This window comes from Sceloporus undulatus, chromosome 1 (genome assembly GCF_019175285.1).
Source record: "Sceloporus undulatus isolate JIND9_A2432 ecotype Alabama chromosome 1, SceUnd_v1.1, whole genome shotgun sequence".
Classification (NCBI taxonomy): domain Eukaryota; kingdom Metazoa; phylum Chordata; class Lepidosauria; order Squamata; family Phrynosomatidae; genus Sceloporus; species Sceloporus undulatus.
This window is the reverse complement of record NC_056522.1, coordinates 267,591,328-267,609,446: the sequence shown is the minus strand read 5'-3', so window position 1 is coordinate 267,609,446 and position 18,119 is coordinate 267,591,328. Positions and strand designations below refer to the sequence as shown.

General features: G+C 39.7%; 1 protein-coding gene across 1 annotated transcript in view; it reads left to right on the top strand.

Annotated features, from left to right (window-relative positions):
* CTSD (cathepsin D) overlaps positions 1-13,160 on the top strand; it is a 53,105-nt gene extending 39,945 nt beyond the window's left edge. Inside the window, exons 5-9 of the mRNA XM_042479463.1 lie at positions 3,683-3,882; positions 4,538-4,660; positions 6,287-6,431; positions 10,012-10,110; positions 10,566-13,160. Coding sequence (XP_042335397.1) covers positions 3,683-3,882; positions 4,538-4,660; positions 6,287-6,431; positions 10,012-10,110; positions 10,566-10,736 — 738 coding nt within the window. The 3' untranslated portion in view covers positions 10,737-13,160. The remainder of the gene's footprint in view (positions 1-3,682; positions 3,883-4,537; positions 4,661-6,286; positions 6,432-10,011; positions 10,111-10,565) is intronic.
* The last annotated feature ends 4,959 nt before the right edge of the window (positions 13,161-18,119 follow it).

Here is an 18,119-nt window from a genome sequence, read left to right as displayed (position 1 = left end):
TTGTTTATTTATTGACCGCTTTTCCCAGGATCAAAGCGATGTACAACATGTAAGATAAATACATTACAAGCAATGACATATTTAAAAATTTGGGAAATATTAAAATGGCTTACAGTCTAAAATCAAATATTTACAACATACAGCATACAGTTCGGCAATTATTAAGATTCCAGTATATATACACCATAGACAATCGGGAGGAAAAACTTATTAGGGTACGCTTGTAGGAAGAGGTAGGTTTTTAGTGCCTTTTTAAAGGCTTCCACCGTTCCACTAAGGTGGATCTCATCTGGTAAAGCATTCCAGAGAGAAGGCGCTACAGCTGTAAAAGCCCTTTGCTGGGTAGTCGCCAATCTCACCTTAGGATGACCGAGTAATAATTTACCTGTTGTCCTGACTGTGCGGGAAGGATTATGCAGAGAGAGGCGTTCCCTCAGGTAACCTGGGCCCAAGCCATTTAGGGCTTTAAAGCTAATAACCAACACTTTGTATTAGGACCGGAAACGAATTGGCAGCCAGTGAAGAGATTTTAAAACAGATGTTATGTGGGCAGATCTCACTGTCCCCGTAATCAGTCTGGCTGCAGCATTTTGGATCAATTGAAGTTTCTGAACCTGATGCAAAGGTAGTCCCATGTAGAGCGCGTTGCAGAAATCCAAACGGGAGGTTACCAGTGCATGTACTACATTTTCTAGGTCCCCTCAGTCCAGACAGGGACGTAGTTGCCGTATCAGCCGAAGCTGGTACCAAGCACTCCTGGCCATCGCATCTACTTGAGATGATAATTGTAGAAATGAATCCAGGAGAACTCCCAAACTACAAACTGTGTCCTTTAGGGGAAGTTTAACCCCATCTAGGACAAGATGACAAATTTCCCTGCCCGGGCCAGGGGAACCTATCATGAGTACCTCTGTTTTCTCTGGATTCAGTCTGAGTTTGTTTTTCCTCATCCAGTCCATTACTGCCCCCAGGCAGGCGTCCAGAGGAGAGATACCATCCTTAGTCACTGTATCAGTCGGAGCCATGGAGAGATAGATCTGGGTGTCATCAGCGTACTGATAACACCGCGCCCCATGGCTCCGGATGATCTCTCCCAGCGGCTTCATGTAAATGTTGAATAGCATGGGGGACAGAATGGTGCCCTGAGGGACACCTGATGTAAGCTCTCTTTTATGAGAGCAACTGTCCCCCAGCCTCACCATCTGGAACCTTCCCGAGAGATAGGACCAGAACCACTGGAGCACAGTGCCCCCGATACCCAGTTCTCTCAGGCGTTCCAGAAGGATACCATGGTCGATGGTATTGAAGGCCACTGAGATGTCTAAGAGCACCAGCAGAGTTATATTACCCCTGTCAGTGACCAGACGGAGGTCATCGACTAAGGCAACCATGGCAGTCTCAACTCCGTAACCCGTCCTGAAGCCAGTTTGAAATGGGTCAAGATAATCGGTTTCATCCAAGACCGCCTGGAGCTAAGAGGCGACTGCCCTCTCAATCACCTTGCCCAAGAATGGTAACAGGGAGACCGGTCTATAGTTAGTCATAGATAGGGGATCAAGGGAAGGTTTCTTCAATAGAGGCTTTACAATAGCCTGTTTCAGAGATGATGAAACCGTACCTTCCCGAAGAGATGTACCTTTTCTTTCTTGGCCTTTACCGCATTTCTTCTGAATTTAGAAAAATACCCAGCAGTGCTCTCATCCATAGTCAACAATTTGTACCCCGATACAGTTCTCTGGACCATTGTTTATTTCCTTGGGCACATATCTTGAATCCTTCTCCTTTTCCAGAAATTGTGGTCTTCAACGAAACGGTCATCATCCACCTGAACTAACTAGTGTTGAAGGAAGTAGCAAAACCAAAATGTTAGAAAATAAGAAGTATACTCTGGTGTTCTTTTGGGGGAAAATATGCATGTTTAAGCTATGTTGTTATGGAAAGGGCTTTTTTATTTGTACAGCTGACATGTTTTGCATATAAACTGTTCTTCATGAGCTAATTCTTCTGTTTCCCTCTTTCTAGTATCGTAGCCAGAATTTCTAGCACTGTCATTTATTTTTTTCCACAAGAACACTGGAGTATATCTCTTATTTCCTAGCATTTAATGGTGTTTTTCCCTTCCAAGTCTCCCTTATTGAGTCCTCTCACAGTGCCGAGCCCCAGTCACTGAATCTCAATTCTGAAAACACCTTCTGCTAAGCCCTGTACCTCTAAAGAATTTTGTCAAAGTCTAAGCAAAAGGAATGTTTTTGAGATAGTCTGCATATAAGCATATTTTACTAAAATTACCTCTATGGGATGGCATCATATTGCATTCATGGACAATTTGTTAGTTTTTCTTTTGCTTTCTCTTCAAACACAGCAGTAGATCCAGAATAGTGATAGACAAGGAGGAAGATATTTGAGGAATAAATCAAACCAAATTTTAGAGTGAGATTATGAGTCTTAGCTATCTAATCATAATTTCAAGTGTAGAAGCAGCAATCTATCTTAATTCATGTTAGCGGTGTGGGATTGATCTGTCTGAAGGGTGCATGGCATGCCATCTGAGTAGTCCTAGTTGATCTGACCTCACTTGCATCTTTGAAGCAAATATGGATAGTAGCAGCTAAAAGGAATACCTTTACCACAGTGGTTAAATTTTGGAATTTTCTACCTGTGGAAGTTCAGTAACTAACTCAGGGACTTGGGTATATTTAGCTTGGAAAAGCAAAGACTGAGAGGTGACATAATAATTGTCCTTAAATATCTAGTGAGATGTCCTGTAGAAGATGGAGTGAGCTTGATTTCTGCTGCTCCAGAGCCTAGAACAAGAACCAGTAGATTCATGTGACAAGAAAAAAGATTGTGCCTAAACACTAAGTTTTTTACTATAAGAACTGTTTGACAGTTCTTGATTGATTCAGAGGGTGTCGACTCACCTTCTTTGGAGCTGTTTAAACACAGGTTGGATGAGCATCTTTCAAGAGTATGTATTCCTGCATGGCAGAGGCTTAGAATAGATGACCCTTATGACCTCCTCTAACTTTGATTATACAATCCTACATCTCTCAGATTTCAGAGTAGTTGTAAAACTTTTTAGCAAGTACAGTGGTGCCTCGGGTTACGAAATTAATTCGTTCCGTGGCACCGTTCGTAACCCGAAAAGCCTTCGTAAGCCGAATTGCCATAGGCGCTAATGGGGAAAAGCCGCGATTCCGTGCGAAAAAGCCGAAAAAAGCACCAAAAGTTTTTTCGTAACCCGAAAAAACATTCGTAACCCGAAACAATGTTTTCCTATGGGATTTTTTCGTATCCCGAAAATTTCGTAACCTGGGTATTTCGTATCCCGAGGTACCACTGTATATGGTTCTCTGTCTAGTTCTGTGTTTCACATTGGTAGTTTTTATCTTTGCTTTATTGTTGTCATTAACCAAGGCAAATGTGGCAATTTTATGCTGTACACCAGCATTTACTTTCCTGTAGCTTACACACATCCAGTATTGTGCCTGACTTTCAAGACACCTCTTTTCCAATTGTCTTTACATGGCATGTGTTGAGGGAAGATGCTGGAGTTCTTTTCTAAAAGGGTTTAATCTTCATTTTGTCAATCAATTTGGATTTTTATTTCATCATTACCAGAATATTTTTTCTCTTCCAGCAATGACTTAAATGCTCCTTACTTCCTTTTTCTTTCTCTCAGATCGGTGACATGGTTGTCAAGAAGCAATTATTTGGTGAAGCTACCTCGGAGCCTGGCATCACATTCACGGCTGCTAAGTTTGATGGCATCCTTGGCTTGGCATTTCCCAAGATCTCTGTGAAAAACGTTACTCCTTTCTTTGATAATGTAATGGAACAACAGCTATTGCCTAGGAACTTATTTTCATTTTATCTAAACAGGTGAGGGTAGTTCTGACAGAATGAAACTTTGCTGTATGAATTTAGGATCCCTTCTCTGCTGTATGGCTAATGTTTATAGCATAAGGAAAAGGTCCTTCTGTTCCAGTGAATTTACCTCATTATGACTGAATCTAGAAGACCAAAGTTTTTCCCTACCAGAGAGTAAGCCCATACCTGTGAAACTGCACAGGAAGCTACAGTATGAGCACAACACAGGTGCAAACTCACAATAGTCTCTAATGGCTCATAAAGCATCTCTTTAAACTACTTTGATGGGAAATCTTATGTAAGACAATACATGCTCTTCAGAAGAACATAGTGTATGTGATAAATGACAGACTTTGTATCCAGCCAGAAGCATGTTTACTTAGGAATAAGCCCCACTGAGTACAGTTTGAGCATACCTATTAGTAACAATACTTAGTATTTGAGCAGGTTATGCAGTAAGAATGATGTTGTCTACCTTAGATTTATGGACTTGTGCTAAGTCTCCTACATAATGTATAACTCGTTAGTCTTTATTTGTGCCCCTTCCTTTCCAGTACCACAGTCACTCCAGCATATTGCTGAGGCTGGGAAAATCTCTCCCCACCCCCCATTCTCCCTTATTTGGCTTGGATGTTTTGCTTCTGCATTTATGCATCACCTCTTTTAGGGATCCAACATCAACACCTGGAGGGGAACTGCTTTTTGGAGGAACAGATCCAAAATATTACACTGGAGACTTCAACTGGGTGAATGTCACTCGCAAAGCATATTGGCAGGTCCATATGGATAAGTGAGTTGTGTTTTTTTCCTGGAATTTCACAGATACACACTTAAGTTTATAGTGTATTAGCATGAGATAACACAACACATGTTTGATGGCATCTTCAGCTTGGCATTTCCCCAGCATATCCTAAGCCCCTAACAGAAGTGTTCCTGTTCAGAATTGCAATCACCTGGAGCAGAAACTTTGTAGCACAAGATGGGACTTGAGTAGGGGTTCAGGAGGGAGCAAGGAAAAAGGGTGTTTTTTTTGGGGGGGCACCATGTGCAGGGAGAGGAGTTCTTCAACTTGATCATGTATCTCCCTGTAATTCCCCCACTCCATCCCATTCCCTAATGCTTAGTACGTTATATGCCAGCCTTCCAAAAATAGAATCATAGAGTTTGAAAGGGCCACAAGGGGCAGCTAGTCTAACCTTCTGTCACAGAGGCAAATAAACTGAAAGAGTACCAAAAGTTGGCCATTCCAACAGGGAGATCTCTCAGACAGTGACATTCCTCACACACTGTTTCTACACACTGGGATTCGTGCCCCATACATAGCACAAGCAAACAGGCAGCAAGAGAATGGAATTATGAACAGGGACTGTAGAAAACCACCTTCTGGTTTTCCACACCCTGATGATTTTGAATTCAGCTGGATATTTGGATTTAAACAAAGTCCTCCAAAGAAGGACTTCCCCGCGAACAAGAGCCATCACTTCTTTAACCAGCTTCAAAACGGAGTTGAAGACCATCCTGTTCAGGGCAGCGTTCCCAGGCATTGCATAATTGTCACTTGCTATTTGATGTTCTTTTGTTGCCTGTTTTATTGAATCATTTCCTATATTGCTATGTATTTTATATGTATTATCCTACTAGAGAGGCCCCTTCCCCACCACCACTCACTTTGTGTCGTATCTTTTTAGATTGTAAGCCTGAGGGCAGGGAACTGTCCAATTAAAAAGATTGTATGTACAGCGCTGTGTAAATTTACAGCGCTTTATAAATAAAGGTTAATAATAATAATAATAATAATAATAATAATAATAATAATGAGATTCCACTATCCTCCAAGATAGTATTTTCCACTACTGAACATTCTTACCAACAAGAGGTTCTTCCTAAAGTTTAAGTGGATTTTTTTTTTCTTTGTGATTTAAATTCATTGGTTTGTGTCTTGGTCTCAGAGCACCAGAAAATAAGCTTGCTCCAGTATATTGTATCACAATTCCTTTTAAGATCCAACCAAGACTGATCATTCTCTGCAGGAAATGGGGGTTGTACTCCAGAAGTCATGAAATCAAAGAAGGCTGATTGAAGGAGGCAAAATCCAAATATTCAGTTGAATTCTAAATCATCAGGCTGTGGAAAACCAGAAGGTCCCTGTTCATAATTCCATTCTTTTGATGCCTGTTTGCTTCTGCTATGTGTGGGACACGAATCCCAATGCGTAATAACAGTGTGAGAGGAATGTCACTGGTATCACTGAGACATCTCCCTGCTATATGCACTGGAGAGATGTAATGTCAACATGTACATGTAGTCATTTTAAAATAAAACTCTCTGTCCAAAATATCCACATACCTGTCTATCTAATGAAGACTCAGTAAGCTAATTTCTATTCCCTAACCACAGAATTGTCTTCCTGTTACAGGATTAAAGTTCCCAGTGGCCTGACAGTGTGCAAAGATGGCTGTGAAGCTATTGTTGACACTGGGACCTCTCTCATTACTGGACCAGTAGAGGAAGTCAAACAGCTGCAAAAAGCCATTGGAGCAAAGCCAATCATTAAAGGACAGGTGAATGCGGACAGGGAACAGAGGAGGGTGGTGGCTGTGATGCCAAAGCATATGAATAGTCTACATGTCATCAAAATGCTATTTGAGTCTAGCTTGGGTTCACATGCTTTTAGTGACACTGAATTGCCACACAGAAGGCATTAGAATAGTAGTTCAAACTACTTTTATATTGAATTAATTGTGACAGCACAGTTTCAAGTTCCTTTGCCAGGGAAAGAAGTTAATTGTGTAAGAAGTAGGTGGAGGGCATTCTTTGTGATGGTGACCTATCTCCATTTAAGCTTAACTGACACTAACATTTAATGCCATGTTAAAATTTACAGACAAGCAAATAAGCCAGAATAATACTTTGAAGTGCATTTTAATGGTTTGTTTGCTCTTCTGTTTGTGTGTGTTTAATTGTATTTTACTATATTATTGCATTGCATTATATTGTGACATACTTTGTTTTTATGTCTGCTGTCTTCTGCCATAATGTTGTACAATGACTATACTCTGTCACCCCCGAAGAACCAACATAGAAATAGCTGAATATAATGATTTTTTCCCCATGATGTTAGTAGACGTAGAATAGGAAGAAGCGTAGCTGGTGCAGTTCTTGAATCACAGTGCTCTGGTTAAAGAGTCAGGGGCTGCATCCACACTGCAGAAATATTTTGGTTTTACACCACTTTAACTGCCATGGCTCAATGCTGTGGAATTCTGGGAATTACAGTTTTGTGAGATATTTAACCTTCCTTATCAGAGAGCTCTCGTGCCACAACAAAATATAAATCCAAAGATTCCATAACATTGAGCCATGGCAGTTAAAGTGGTGTAAAACCTAAATATTTCTGTATTGCAGATGAAGCAGAAATTAATGCTAGTAATTATTTATTATTAAATAAATATAGAAAAAGAGATTGGATATAAAATGGTAAGTATTATAATATGTTGTGTATAAATAGAAAATATGACTGCATTTTGAATACTATCTACAGGTCTCATTTCAAAGTTGTCAGAACGGGGGGAATCAAAGAAAAGAGAACGATCAAGTACTTGGAGCAGTTGTCCTAAAAGGAAAAGTTATTTTTCATTGCAGAGCAGGGGAAATTCTAAATAAAGACTTGAGTGGGTGGTCACTTGTTGTTCACTTGTTTATTATTCATGGCTAATGTTATTATTTAATATCTTTGCAACCTTTTTTGCAGGACAGAACCCTGCAGAGTGGATTGTAGCTAATTTAAAAGACAAAGTACAGTACAGACAGACCAGCAGTAGACTATCCATGGCGTAGTACTGTATTAGATGCAAGTTCTTAATGGGGGTTTGGAGGAATTCATACTTTTCAATTCAATTCTAAATCTACAGTTCTTCCATAGTTCATGAAATGTCAACCCAGCATTGAAAGGCAGTGTGTTTTGTTCATTAAATGTTCATTAAAGCAAAGGCAGTGGTAAAAAGGAACATAACGGTCAGTTTCTAGAAGGTCAGCACAGTGATGATTGAGAAAATATGCTCTAGAATTAATTATTTTAAACACATACTAGCAAAGCTCCATTCCTTTCAGTGTGAACTTTTTGGTATGCCATATGGATTGAGGAGTATTTGTATTAGTTGGGTTTGGCTGTCCAGTGGACTTGCCTTTGGACAATACAGCATGGTGGAATGTCTTGCCTTTTAAGAGCATTCTTGTCATATTTATTCAGACAACTGAGACAGAGGCTAAATGTCACCACCACATCTCTGAAGCAGCCCAAGGCCCTATTCCCACCGGCTTATAAAGCAGATCAAGACTCAGATTATGGGGGCATAGTTCCCATTTGAGCACACATTCAATCCTCATTGCTCCTATTTCGTTCCCATTGGAATTCTGATCTGATCCCCATGTAATTGATTTTTCCAGGGAAAAATCGAACCCGGGTTAATTTGACTGTACTTTTTTGGAGGTTTTTCCTGCACCTCCTGAGTCCGATTCGGGGCAAATGAATGGGAATGACAAGGGTGTCCAATTTGAGAACTTGGGGATGGGAGGAGCAGTGCTCACGGGGCTGGCCTGGGGGTATTATCCACTTTGTTCTCTTTCCTGCATTACCGGCTCCATTCCCCCCGCCCCCATTCGCGTAGCCTTTCCCCCGGTGGAGTGGGAAGCAGGGTAAAGCGATCGCGTGTGTAGACAAATTTTTTTTTTAAATTAAGCTTTTGATCTCCTAGGCACTCTGTTGGGTGTCCAAACATAGCAAATTGCTACATTGACCTCCAAACACGGTAAACGCATCACGCCCTCCAGCAACCTCCCCCCTGCTCCACATTCATAGACCGATGTGTGAGGAGACCCATTGAACACCATTTTAAACTATTATTATATGCTTGCTCAATCGTCCCGCAGACAGCCAAGGGAGCAATGGGGGAGGCAGAGGGACTTTGGGGGATGGAGGCTCCTTCTCCCTTTCCCAGGGGGCTCTGGGAAGACACAGGACAACTTGGGAGGCAAAGGGACTTGGAGGATGGAGGTTCCTTCTCCTTTTCCCAGAGGGGAAAAGCGCCTAAGCAATTGATTGACTGCTTAAAAACAAAACAGAAAAACAGATTTGAAAGATGCAAATGGGAATGGGGAACAAAAATAGCCCGCGTCAAAATGCATAGAAGCAACTGATGTCACTGTGACATCCAATCGCCTAAGCGCTTGATTGACAGCTGCTTGAAAAAAAAGAGGTTTCGGAAGAGCACTGGAAACAGGGAGCCAATTATTCCGCTTTAAAATACAGCGGGGAAAGTCCAATGGGAACAAAAACATGGGTCAAAATAAATCGAGTCATTTTGCAGCCTTTCCTAATGGGAACGAAGGACCAGATTCAATTAGGATTCAGAAAAAAAATTCAAGCCAGAATCGCAACAATATACATCGCTTTTTGTGCCCAATGGGAATGGGGCCCAAGACTCTTTAACTAGTGTGGGTAGGGCCATAGTAGTTCTTTCATAGCTGCCACCAACTACAGAGAAATGCAGGTTGTGAAGTTTCTGCTTCCTCCTCTTCATTTGCATAACACACATGCTTCCTAGCCATAGTGAACATAGGCATGCATGTGAGAGAGACATTGAACAGAGGTCACTTTTGTATCAGTACAGCATAGTAAAGGGATATATTGAGGTAGAAGAGGCTCTGGAATCATGCCACCACTCTGGTAAGGGGTACAAGAAAGACTTGAACAAATTTCAGTCTAGTTATGAGGTCTTTGGAACTCGTCACTGCTAACCAGTGTTGCTGTTGTAACTTTTATATTGTTAATATGGGTTTATACCAGATTCTGAAACGTTGATCTTTAATTCTTTAACACAGTAAAGGGCATAAGGCTAGAGCTGAAATACTACATCCCTTAGGGCAGCCTTCTTCAACCTAGTGTCTTCCAAATGTGCTGGACAACAACTCCCATAGGTCTAAATCACATGAATAGCTGGGGGAGAAAGGGGTTGTAGGGCACCAGGTTGAAGCAAGTTGTGTTAGAGGATTAGTTGCCAATTTCTTTAACCCTTATTATTAAAATATGTTTGATGTCCATAGCAGGTTCTTATATAGGTTCTTGTTCTTGTTCTTTTGCAGTATATTCTTCCCTGTGAAAAACTTGCCACCCTTCCCACTGTGTCCTTTGTCCTAGGAGGGAAATCTTATGATCTTACTGCAGATCAGTATGCCTTGAAAGTAAGTCCAAAGTTAATTGTGCTTTCCTTAATACCTGTCCTTAGCATAGTATTTTTACCTCTCAAATATTCAGTATATGAGTCCTGCACATAAGTATCAAACTTCTTGGATCCCCTTCAGTTCAAGAGAATAGTCAGGGTTCTCCCCAAAGAAATGGATGAAATTGTAAGTGTCTTCCTATACCTGGTTGAAGAAGACCTAGTTTCCTGAGTTGAGAAACACGCAGGAATAAGCTAGTTGAACTTGAGTTCTTATATTAGTTCCTCCTGAGGAATCTGAACAAAGCAGTAAGACAATTAAACCAAAAAGAAGATGTAGTAGACCATCATGGAACTAGGAAGCAGAAAAAGCAAATAAATGTTCCATAAATGATCTTCACCCATCCATTAAAATATATGTGGGTGGGGAGGAATCCTTTTTTTATTGTTTCACTTCTGTTTTTCTCTCTGTTTTAGGTTACTGTGCAAGGAGAAACACTATGCTTGAGTGGATTTTCAGGCTTAGATATCCCACCACCTGGAGGGCCTCTTTGGATCCTGGGTGATGTCTTCGTGGGCCCTTACTACACAGCATTTGATAGGGATAATGATGCAGTTGGTTTTGCAAAATGTTCTGGGAAAGTGTAAAAGCAGCTGGTCACACCTCCCATAGTTTCTCTACACAAAGCACTTGTAAACACACTGGGAGTTTCTATTGTGATTTATTGGCATTAGAAAAAAATCAGAAATGTAAAGGAAAGGCCACCTTTTAAAATATTAATGAAAAGGACAATAGATTTTATTTTTAATAATGGGAAAACACCTACTTTTCCAGGCATTTGCCTATCCCCCTACATAAGAGGCTATAGAAAATGATTACTAAAATCATTACAGTTGAAGAGCCTCAGCATTGCACATACTCTTCTAACATCAAGCTACTTGAAACACTAGCTATTTGTGTACTTTCTGAGCGTAAATGCTATAGATGCTTAATTCAGGGTAATAAAATTTTGTATTCTCTTCCTACTCCCACCCTAAGAGAGAACCCTTTATAAATGCTTCTGAATACAGAGTCTTAACAATTTTCCTCCATTAAAAACAAAAACACAAAAATCAAGCAAGCCAGTAATGTAGCAAATTGAGTCTTCCACAGGTGATCAGGAAATGCTAGATAGTTGGAAGGTTACTACTGAATTCTACATTTGTTTGATCCCCTGTTTGCACTGTTGAAGATTAGAAGATGGGTTGGCTGTATTTCTCATATCCTATGAGGGGTGGTGTGTGGCAAAATTTGCCTGATTTGCCAGTTTTTTAAACCAAGCATCAATTGAAGTGGATAGGTTTCAGATAATAGAGAATCCATAGGAAAAAATATTCATGTGGGGAGTTAGTTCCATAACGTATGATTTGGTACTCAGCTCTTTTTTTTAAAAAAAAAAATGTTGGCACTTTGGCCTGAGCAACTCCATTCAAGGATTGATTCACCAGTGTCTTGCAAACTTTCTCCTTAGTTTCACAACTTGTATGTCCCAGTTTTTTCTGGTGGGTAGATGGGTATAAAGAAAAGAGCCCTTGGTGTGGCTTTCCCTCACTTCTTCAAAACCACAATGTATTTCAAGCAAGGGTTTCTGTGAGCCCTTGTAGCTAAATGTGGATTTGAAGAAGCATCTAAAACATTTTTTTCTTTCAAATTCACAACTTAAGTCACATCATCAGTTCAGTAACCCTTCCTCCTGGTATTGTTTCTGTTGTAAAGAAGATAAATATTATAGGTAGGTCTGTTAAAACACACTCTGCTCTGAGAAGTTTAGTCTTAAGAATGATGTTATCTGAACAGCTCTCCACATGCAAGCTTTTGTTGTTAGATTTCTACAGCAAATGTTTCAGAGATGAATAATTTCTGTATTGGATTTAGACTCCAGTTTTGGGCTGGCTATGAAGTAGCTTTTCAGAGAAGGGAGGGAGGTTAGATAGATATTAAGTTAAACAGAATTTTATTAATATTCACTTGATGGATGAAACTTTTCAGCCTCTCCTAGTTTATTCTGCAACATCCCATGATACTTGGATCCAGACCCAAGGTTGTGACAGCATGATCACAGAGAGAGGAAAACCCTGGAGATTAAAAGAACATGGGGGTGTTTGATGTAAAGCCAAAAGCAGTTAAATAAATATACTCTTTGCAACCAGATCAAAATCTTGCACTTGCACAATACAGTAGAAAATCGTGTGAATGCAAGGAAGCAGCAGATACTAGAAATGTTAGCATTTCTTTATGGCTCCTGTTAACTGTACTAAATACTTTTCTTATCTGCTGGATAAACTATTTTTGATCTCGATAAACAATTAGGATGCCTTGAATTCTACAGAAAAAGTAGATGGGATGCCTGTCAGGATCCCTTCAGTTCTGTGAATATCTGGTTAGGTTTGTCAGAAAGGTTCCGCTGTTCAAATGATAGTGTGCTTATAAACATGTGTAAGGACAGATATTTCTTAGACTGAGAGATATCATAAAATATATCATGTTGTGAATTATTCTGAGATGTACTGGAATTTGCCTCTCTAAATTCTGCTTAGTTCTCTCTTCTTATACTCTTCAGGCCTGAATTTCTAAACAGCTTTTCATTTCAAGATACCAAATACAAATAAATAATCAGAGCCTTTAGTTTACACCAAGTGCCCAAGGTTCTATAAGAGAAAAGGTGTATAACAATTACCTTTAAAAGTTCTGCAGGAGTCCGTTGAACATGTTCATTTGTTTTTTCTCAAACAGATTTTCTCCTGAACACCATTAAAATGCCATTTAAAAGTATCTTCTTAGTACTGGATTGATAAAGGAGGAGAGTAGGTTTACCGCAAATTTTTGGAAGGCTTCTCTTACGTAATAGTATCAGTTTATTTTGAATGGAAATCAGGCTGCTAGGTCAATAGTTTGCCACTATTCCCCTGTTTTACTTGCTTTTCATAAATAAGTGGAATGCTGTCACTTTCTCCTGTTGGAGAAATACAATCTGCTGTTATATCTTTACTCAATTTGTCATAAAAATGAAATAAACATTTTGTTCCCCACCACCACCGTGTCTGTCATCTTTTGAGCGCTTTCAAGACATTTTTAAGCAGTTGGATGATGCAGTATAGGCATATCTGAAAAAGATTAATCCAGACTAGAAAGGAAGACATAATCAGAGAGCCTACAGATATCAGGGGTTTCAACACAGTTCTAATCGCCTTTAGTCAAGGCAGTTTTTCTAAATTCCACTGGAGTTGCTCCCAAAGAAATGGGATTGTATGGGACTGAACTAGGAAGAGGGTTGCCATACAGGCTGAGCATAGCCTGACTGCTTTAGGCTATGAGGAGGGGATCAGACCCAAATAAAAAGCCCAGTTCCGGAAACAATCACAAAAGCAGTTTAGTTTTATTACACCAATACCATGTGGGCATCACATTTTACAGAACTTTGTGAACAGAGCACAAGAGACTATTTTAACAAACATGTAGTCTTAGAACAAAGGGAAGATTTTTTGTGGGACATTCTAGGAAAATGCCTTTCTGAACTAATGAAACCAAATTTTAAAGTACAAACAATTTCATTTGGATAGGAAAGGAATAGGAGAGACTTTTACACTTGAAGACGGGTGTAAAACCGTTTAGCTTCGCTACTTAACATGTTACCTATTTGAATAAAACTTTCAGAATATATACAGAACCTGTAAGAAAGATGGCATGTTATGGCATCTTTGAATTCTGCATATGGATGGTTTGGAAGACAAACAGGATGCATAAGCTCTATGGCAATATGACACCAGCAAAAGCTGACTTGTTAAGTGGGTTGTTTGGACAAATTATGAGAGCTCTATCTCTGATGTATATGGTTTAGGCAGCCAAAAATATATTCAGTGACTGGCTCTACCTCTTTAATAAAGTTTGAGCTTGAACTACAAAGTGGCATTGTTGTGATGTCCAAAATAGAGGCATCTGTCACACTAGGATTGCTGCCTTGCAATGGTGTGTCTCTCCTTGCAATGGTACTGTGGGCCCCAATTCTGTTATACAAAGAGGGCTCACAATAGTATTGTGTGATTTAAAGACCAAAGATAATTTAATTCTACTTCTACAAGCACTAGTATTCAACCTGGCAACACAGCATATGAGGGATTAATACTCTGATTTATCTCCCCATCCCCAGTACATCCTAATGCATGTTCTGGGAATTTCTGAATTGGCATATATTTCAAAAGTCAAAAAGGTATCTCCATTGCTTTTATTTTGTTATTTTTAATGTAACAACCTGGGAAGGGGGGGGGGGCACTGTTCAGCAAGGCACTCAAACAGGAGCGGATTGAGGGATGGGAATGAACAAAGGTAGCTTATACTGGACACAGCTTCATTTTTTATTCCAAATTCCTTTTTGGAGAGAACAGATTTTTGAAGTCTCGAAAGAGAGAGTTGTTCCTAATTTCAATTTATCAATAATCAATGTCTGAACCATACCAAGAACATGTTTCTCATGCTCTTTATAGAAGAAAAAATAATATTGAGAGCATGTCAGTAATGTCTGTTTAATATGGAAAAGATGCAAAACATGTTTAGCCAAGAGTATAACATATATTAAATGATTAATGAGAGACCTATTAGCTCTCCCTGTCTATATTTAAATAAATATGACTTCTTTTGTTGGAATGCTCTTTCATGGACTGTTTTTTCTGGACTATACGATATTTTCCCTTACAAATGTAAAATATATATCATTTGTCCTGGAAATATTCAGCAACCACAGACACAGGAGTATTTAGTTTTGGACTATGTCAAATGAGTCCAGCAAAACTGATTTATTTGCTTGTTTCCTTGCTTTTGCTTGTGTTGAATATTTCATGTTGACAGTTTCCAAAGGGGTAGCCATAGTTAGGCTGTTGAAGCAAAAGCAACAAAGTTGTGAATGCTAACAGGGTTATTATAGAGTCTACTTTATCAGATGATGAGAAGCAGAGGTGCAGAGCTCAGTAAAGAGATTCCTATGCATTTAGTTAATGTAAAGATGAGGTAGAGAACCAGCGTGGGATACTGGTTTGAGTACTGTACTGATCTTCTCTAGAGAACAGGGTTCGAATTTCTGCTCAGCTGTAAAAAACAACAACAACACTGGATGGTCTTGAGTAAGCCACTGTGACAAGTCACTAGGCAGAGTTGATTTGTCCAACAGCCAGTCAGGGCTGTAAAGGAGGGGCTGCTGTGGGAGGAGTGACTATAAAAGCAAATCAGAATCAAGTTTAAGAAGCAGTTCAAAGCTGTTCCGAGAACGGTGAATTAGGATTCAGGCAAGAGACCCTTGACAGAATTCATATTTCTGTTAAAGGGAGCAGGTTACTAGTGTAAGCAGAGAGGTTTATAAGAAACCGTTTAATTCACATTCAACCTCAGTTTAATTTTTCTGCCAGTTCCATAAGGGATCGGAATAAGAAACACCTTGTAACTATTGAAGCACTGTACTACTGTAACCATACGATCTGAAACATCCGTGAAATGATGCGAACTTGCTTGTAAATAAAGTTGTGGTTTATTTTGTTTCAAGAAGAGAGTGGCCTGAATAAATAAATAATAAATAAAATTTTTATTTATATGCCGCCCTTCCTCCGATCAGGACGGCTTACAACATATTAAAATACAAACTGTTTACAATAAAACCACATTAAAAACAAACCAACAGTAAAAGCCCCAAAGCCCAACCTCTTGGCCACGAAAGAGGAGGGAGGCCCACAGGATATTTACTCGGGGAATGCCTGTTGGAATAGGAAGGTTTTAAGGTCCTTCCTAAATTGGGCCAGGGTAGTGGACGAGCGGAGCTCTGTGGGCAGCGCATTCCAAAGGGCTGGGGCAGCTATGGAGAATGTCCTCCGAGTGGTGGAGACTAATCTAGCCCCAGGCACCTTCAGTAGGCATGAATTTATAATAAAAGTCTCATAGATGGCACACTACCAATAATAAAACATGTGAGAGAAGGATACTGGGAACCCCATCCCTAATTCAGTTAATAGAAAAGGGCAAGGTAAAGGTCCCTTGACATTAATGTCTAGTTGTAACCAACTGTAGTGGGCAGTACTCATCTCTGTAACTAAGCTGAAGAGCCAGCGTTGTCCGAGGACTACTCCAGTGGCCAGCATGACTGTACCCAATGCTATTACCATCCTACTAAAGTGGTACCTATCTATCTACTTGCATTTGCAGGCTTTCAAACTGCTAGGTTGGCAGAATCTGGAGCTCACCCCATCATGCAGCGCTCGGACCTTGAACTGGCAATCTTCTGATCATCAGAATTGGCATCTTAACCACCAAGCCACTGTATTAAGTGTGAAATTGGGGCAAGTGTCAGGACCAAAGAGGTCAAGGGATGTTTCTGAGATAGACATGCCTTGGAGAATTGGCAGGAAGAACCCTGTTGGTCACAGCCACACTCTCTCAGTCTTGGCAAGCCCCCTTCAAACAAATCTTGCCAAGAAAATTCCATGAAAGGGTTGCTATAAGTCTGAAATCACTTGAAAGCATACAATAACCATAAAGAAGAGTGACTTTTGCAAGTGCAGCTGCTTACATCATAATACCAGACTGGTGAGAGAAGCTGCACTTGACAAACTATTCTGAAATATAGACGCTTTGTTGCTGTGTTGGGAACCCAAATTCTTGTACTTGGGGGGGGGGGGGAAAGCTGGGTACAAAATTATTATTATTAATAATAATAATAATAATAATAATAATAATAATAATAATAATAATACTTTCCTTAAAAATGAGAAATGGAAATTAATATTAAAGATTTTTCAGTCATTGCTCAAAATTTTCTTACTTGTCAAATGGGGTTAGATTATTCTTCCTTGTTATCCTCACAACAGCCAACTATGGGTGTGTATGGCTCTGCAGAATCAGTTTGGATTCTAATTTTAGGGATCCAGGCTGTACTGCAACACAATCAACCAACACTTAAACTGACCCAACTGCAGCACTAGTCTCACCAGAAGGAAAACTGAAAGTCTTAGTGCTGGGGTGGACAACTGTGTTCGATCCAGAGCCCACATTTGGGCATCTGGAATTACTTGGGGGTCTCACCTTTTCTTTAAAAAAACAGTTGCTATACGTTCCTTAATCTCCTTAAGGTTTAAGGAAATGTTAAAAAATTAAAAGTAAATCCAAACATTCATAGAGTAATTAATTTTTAGCTAGAACTGGAGTGAGTGAATGGGATAGAAGGAGGAGGTGGGGTTATTTGCACAACATTTGTTTGCTGCACCAAGCTGAAATAAGTGCTTGTGCCAAGGTGGGGTAAATGTTAATAACTCCTTAAAGCATGGGGGGTACACTTTGTAGCGGGAGCTTCAGAGGCTTGCGGGAGGCACTTTTGGTTCTGTCAGACCACTCTTGTCAAACTGGAACCAGGCATGTTGCAGGGTTTTAAGAATCTGTTTTTAAATAAGTGTATCAATTAAGTGTTCTCCAAAAATGAAAACTTTGTATGATACATGTCCTGTAGAGTTAGCTGCAGGGCCTCCCTTTGAGGACTGTAGTAAGGAATAGTGCATGTGGCATGCTTTGCATACTATGCTCTACAAATGCAAAGCATCAGTCTCTATTTGGGTGGGTATCAGCAAAGCACAATGACATGGGTCTGAAACGCAGAAAATTCTACAGGAAAAGCAGAAGAAGAATGGATGGAAAAATTGTTAGATATGAAAGAAATTTACTTACCAGAAAATTAAGAGGAGAAGACAATGGAGAGATCCAGAAAGATTGGAATTTAATAATAAATTATTGGGAAAACAAGCTAGAGAAAAACAAGAATGGAAAATAGATAAGAAAAAATATGCAATGATAGAGAAAGGATGGGACATGTAAATAAGAAAAGAAAAAGGGAAGAAGGAATGTGTGTGTATAAAAGGGTATGATTAGATGTTAAGGAATAATAAGAGTCTTTACAAGTAAATATATAATGGGTAGTACAATTATGAGATATAAAGTAGTGTATCCGAAAGGCAGATAGAGGG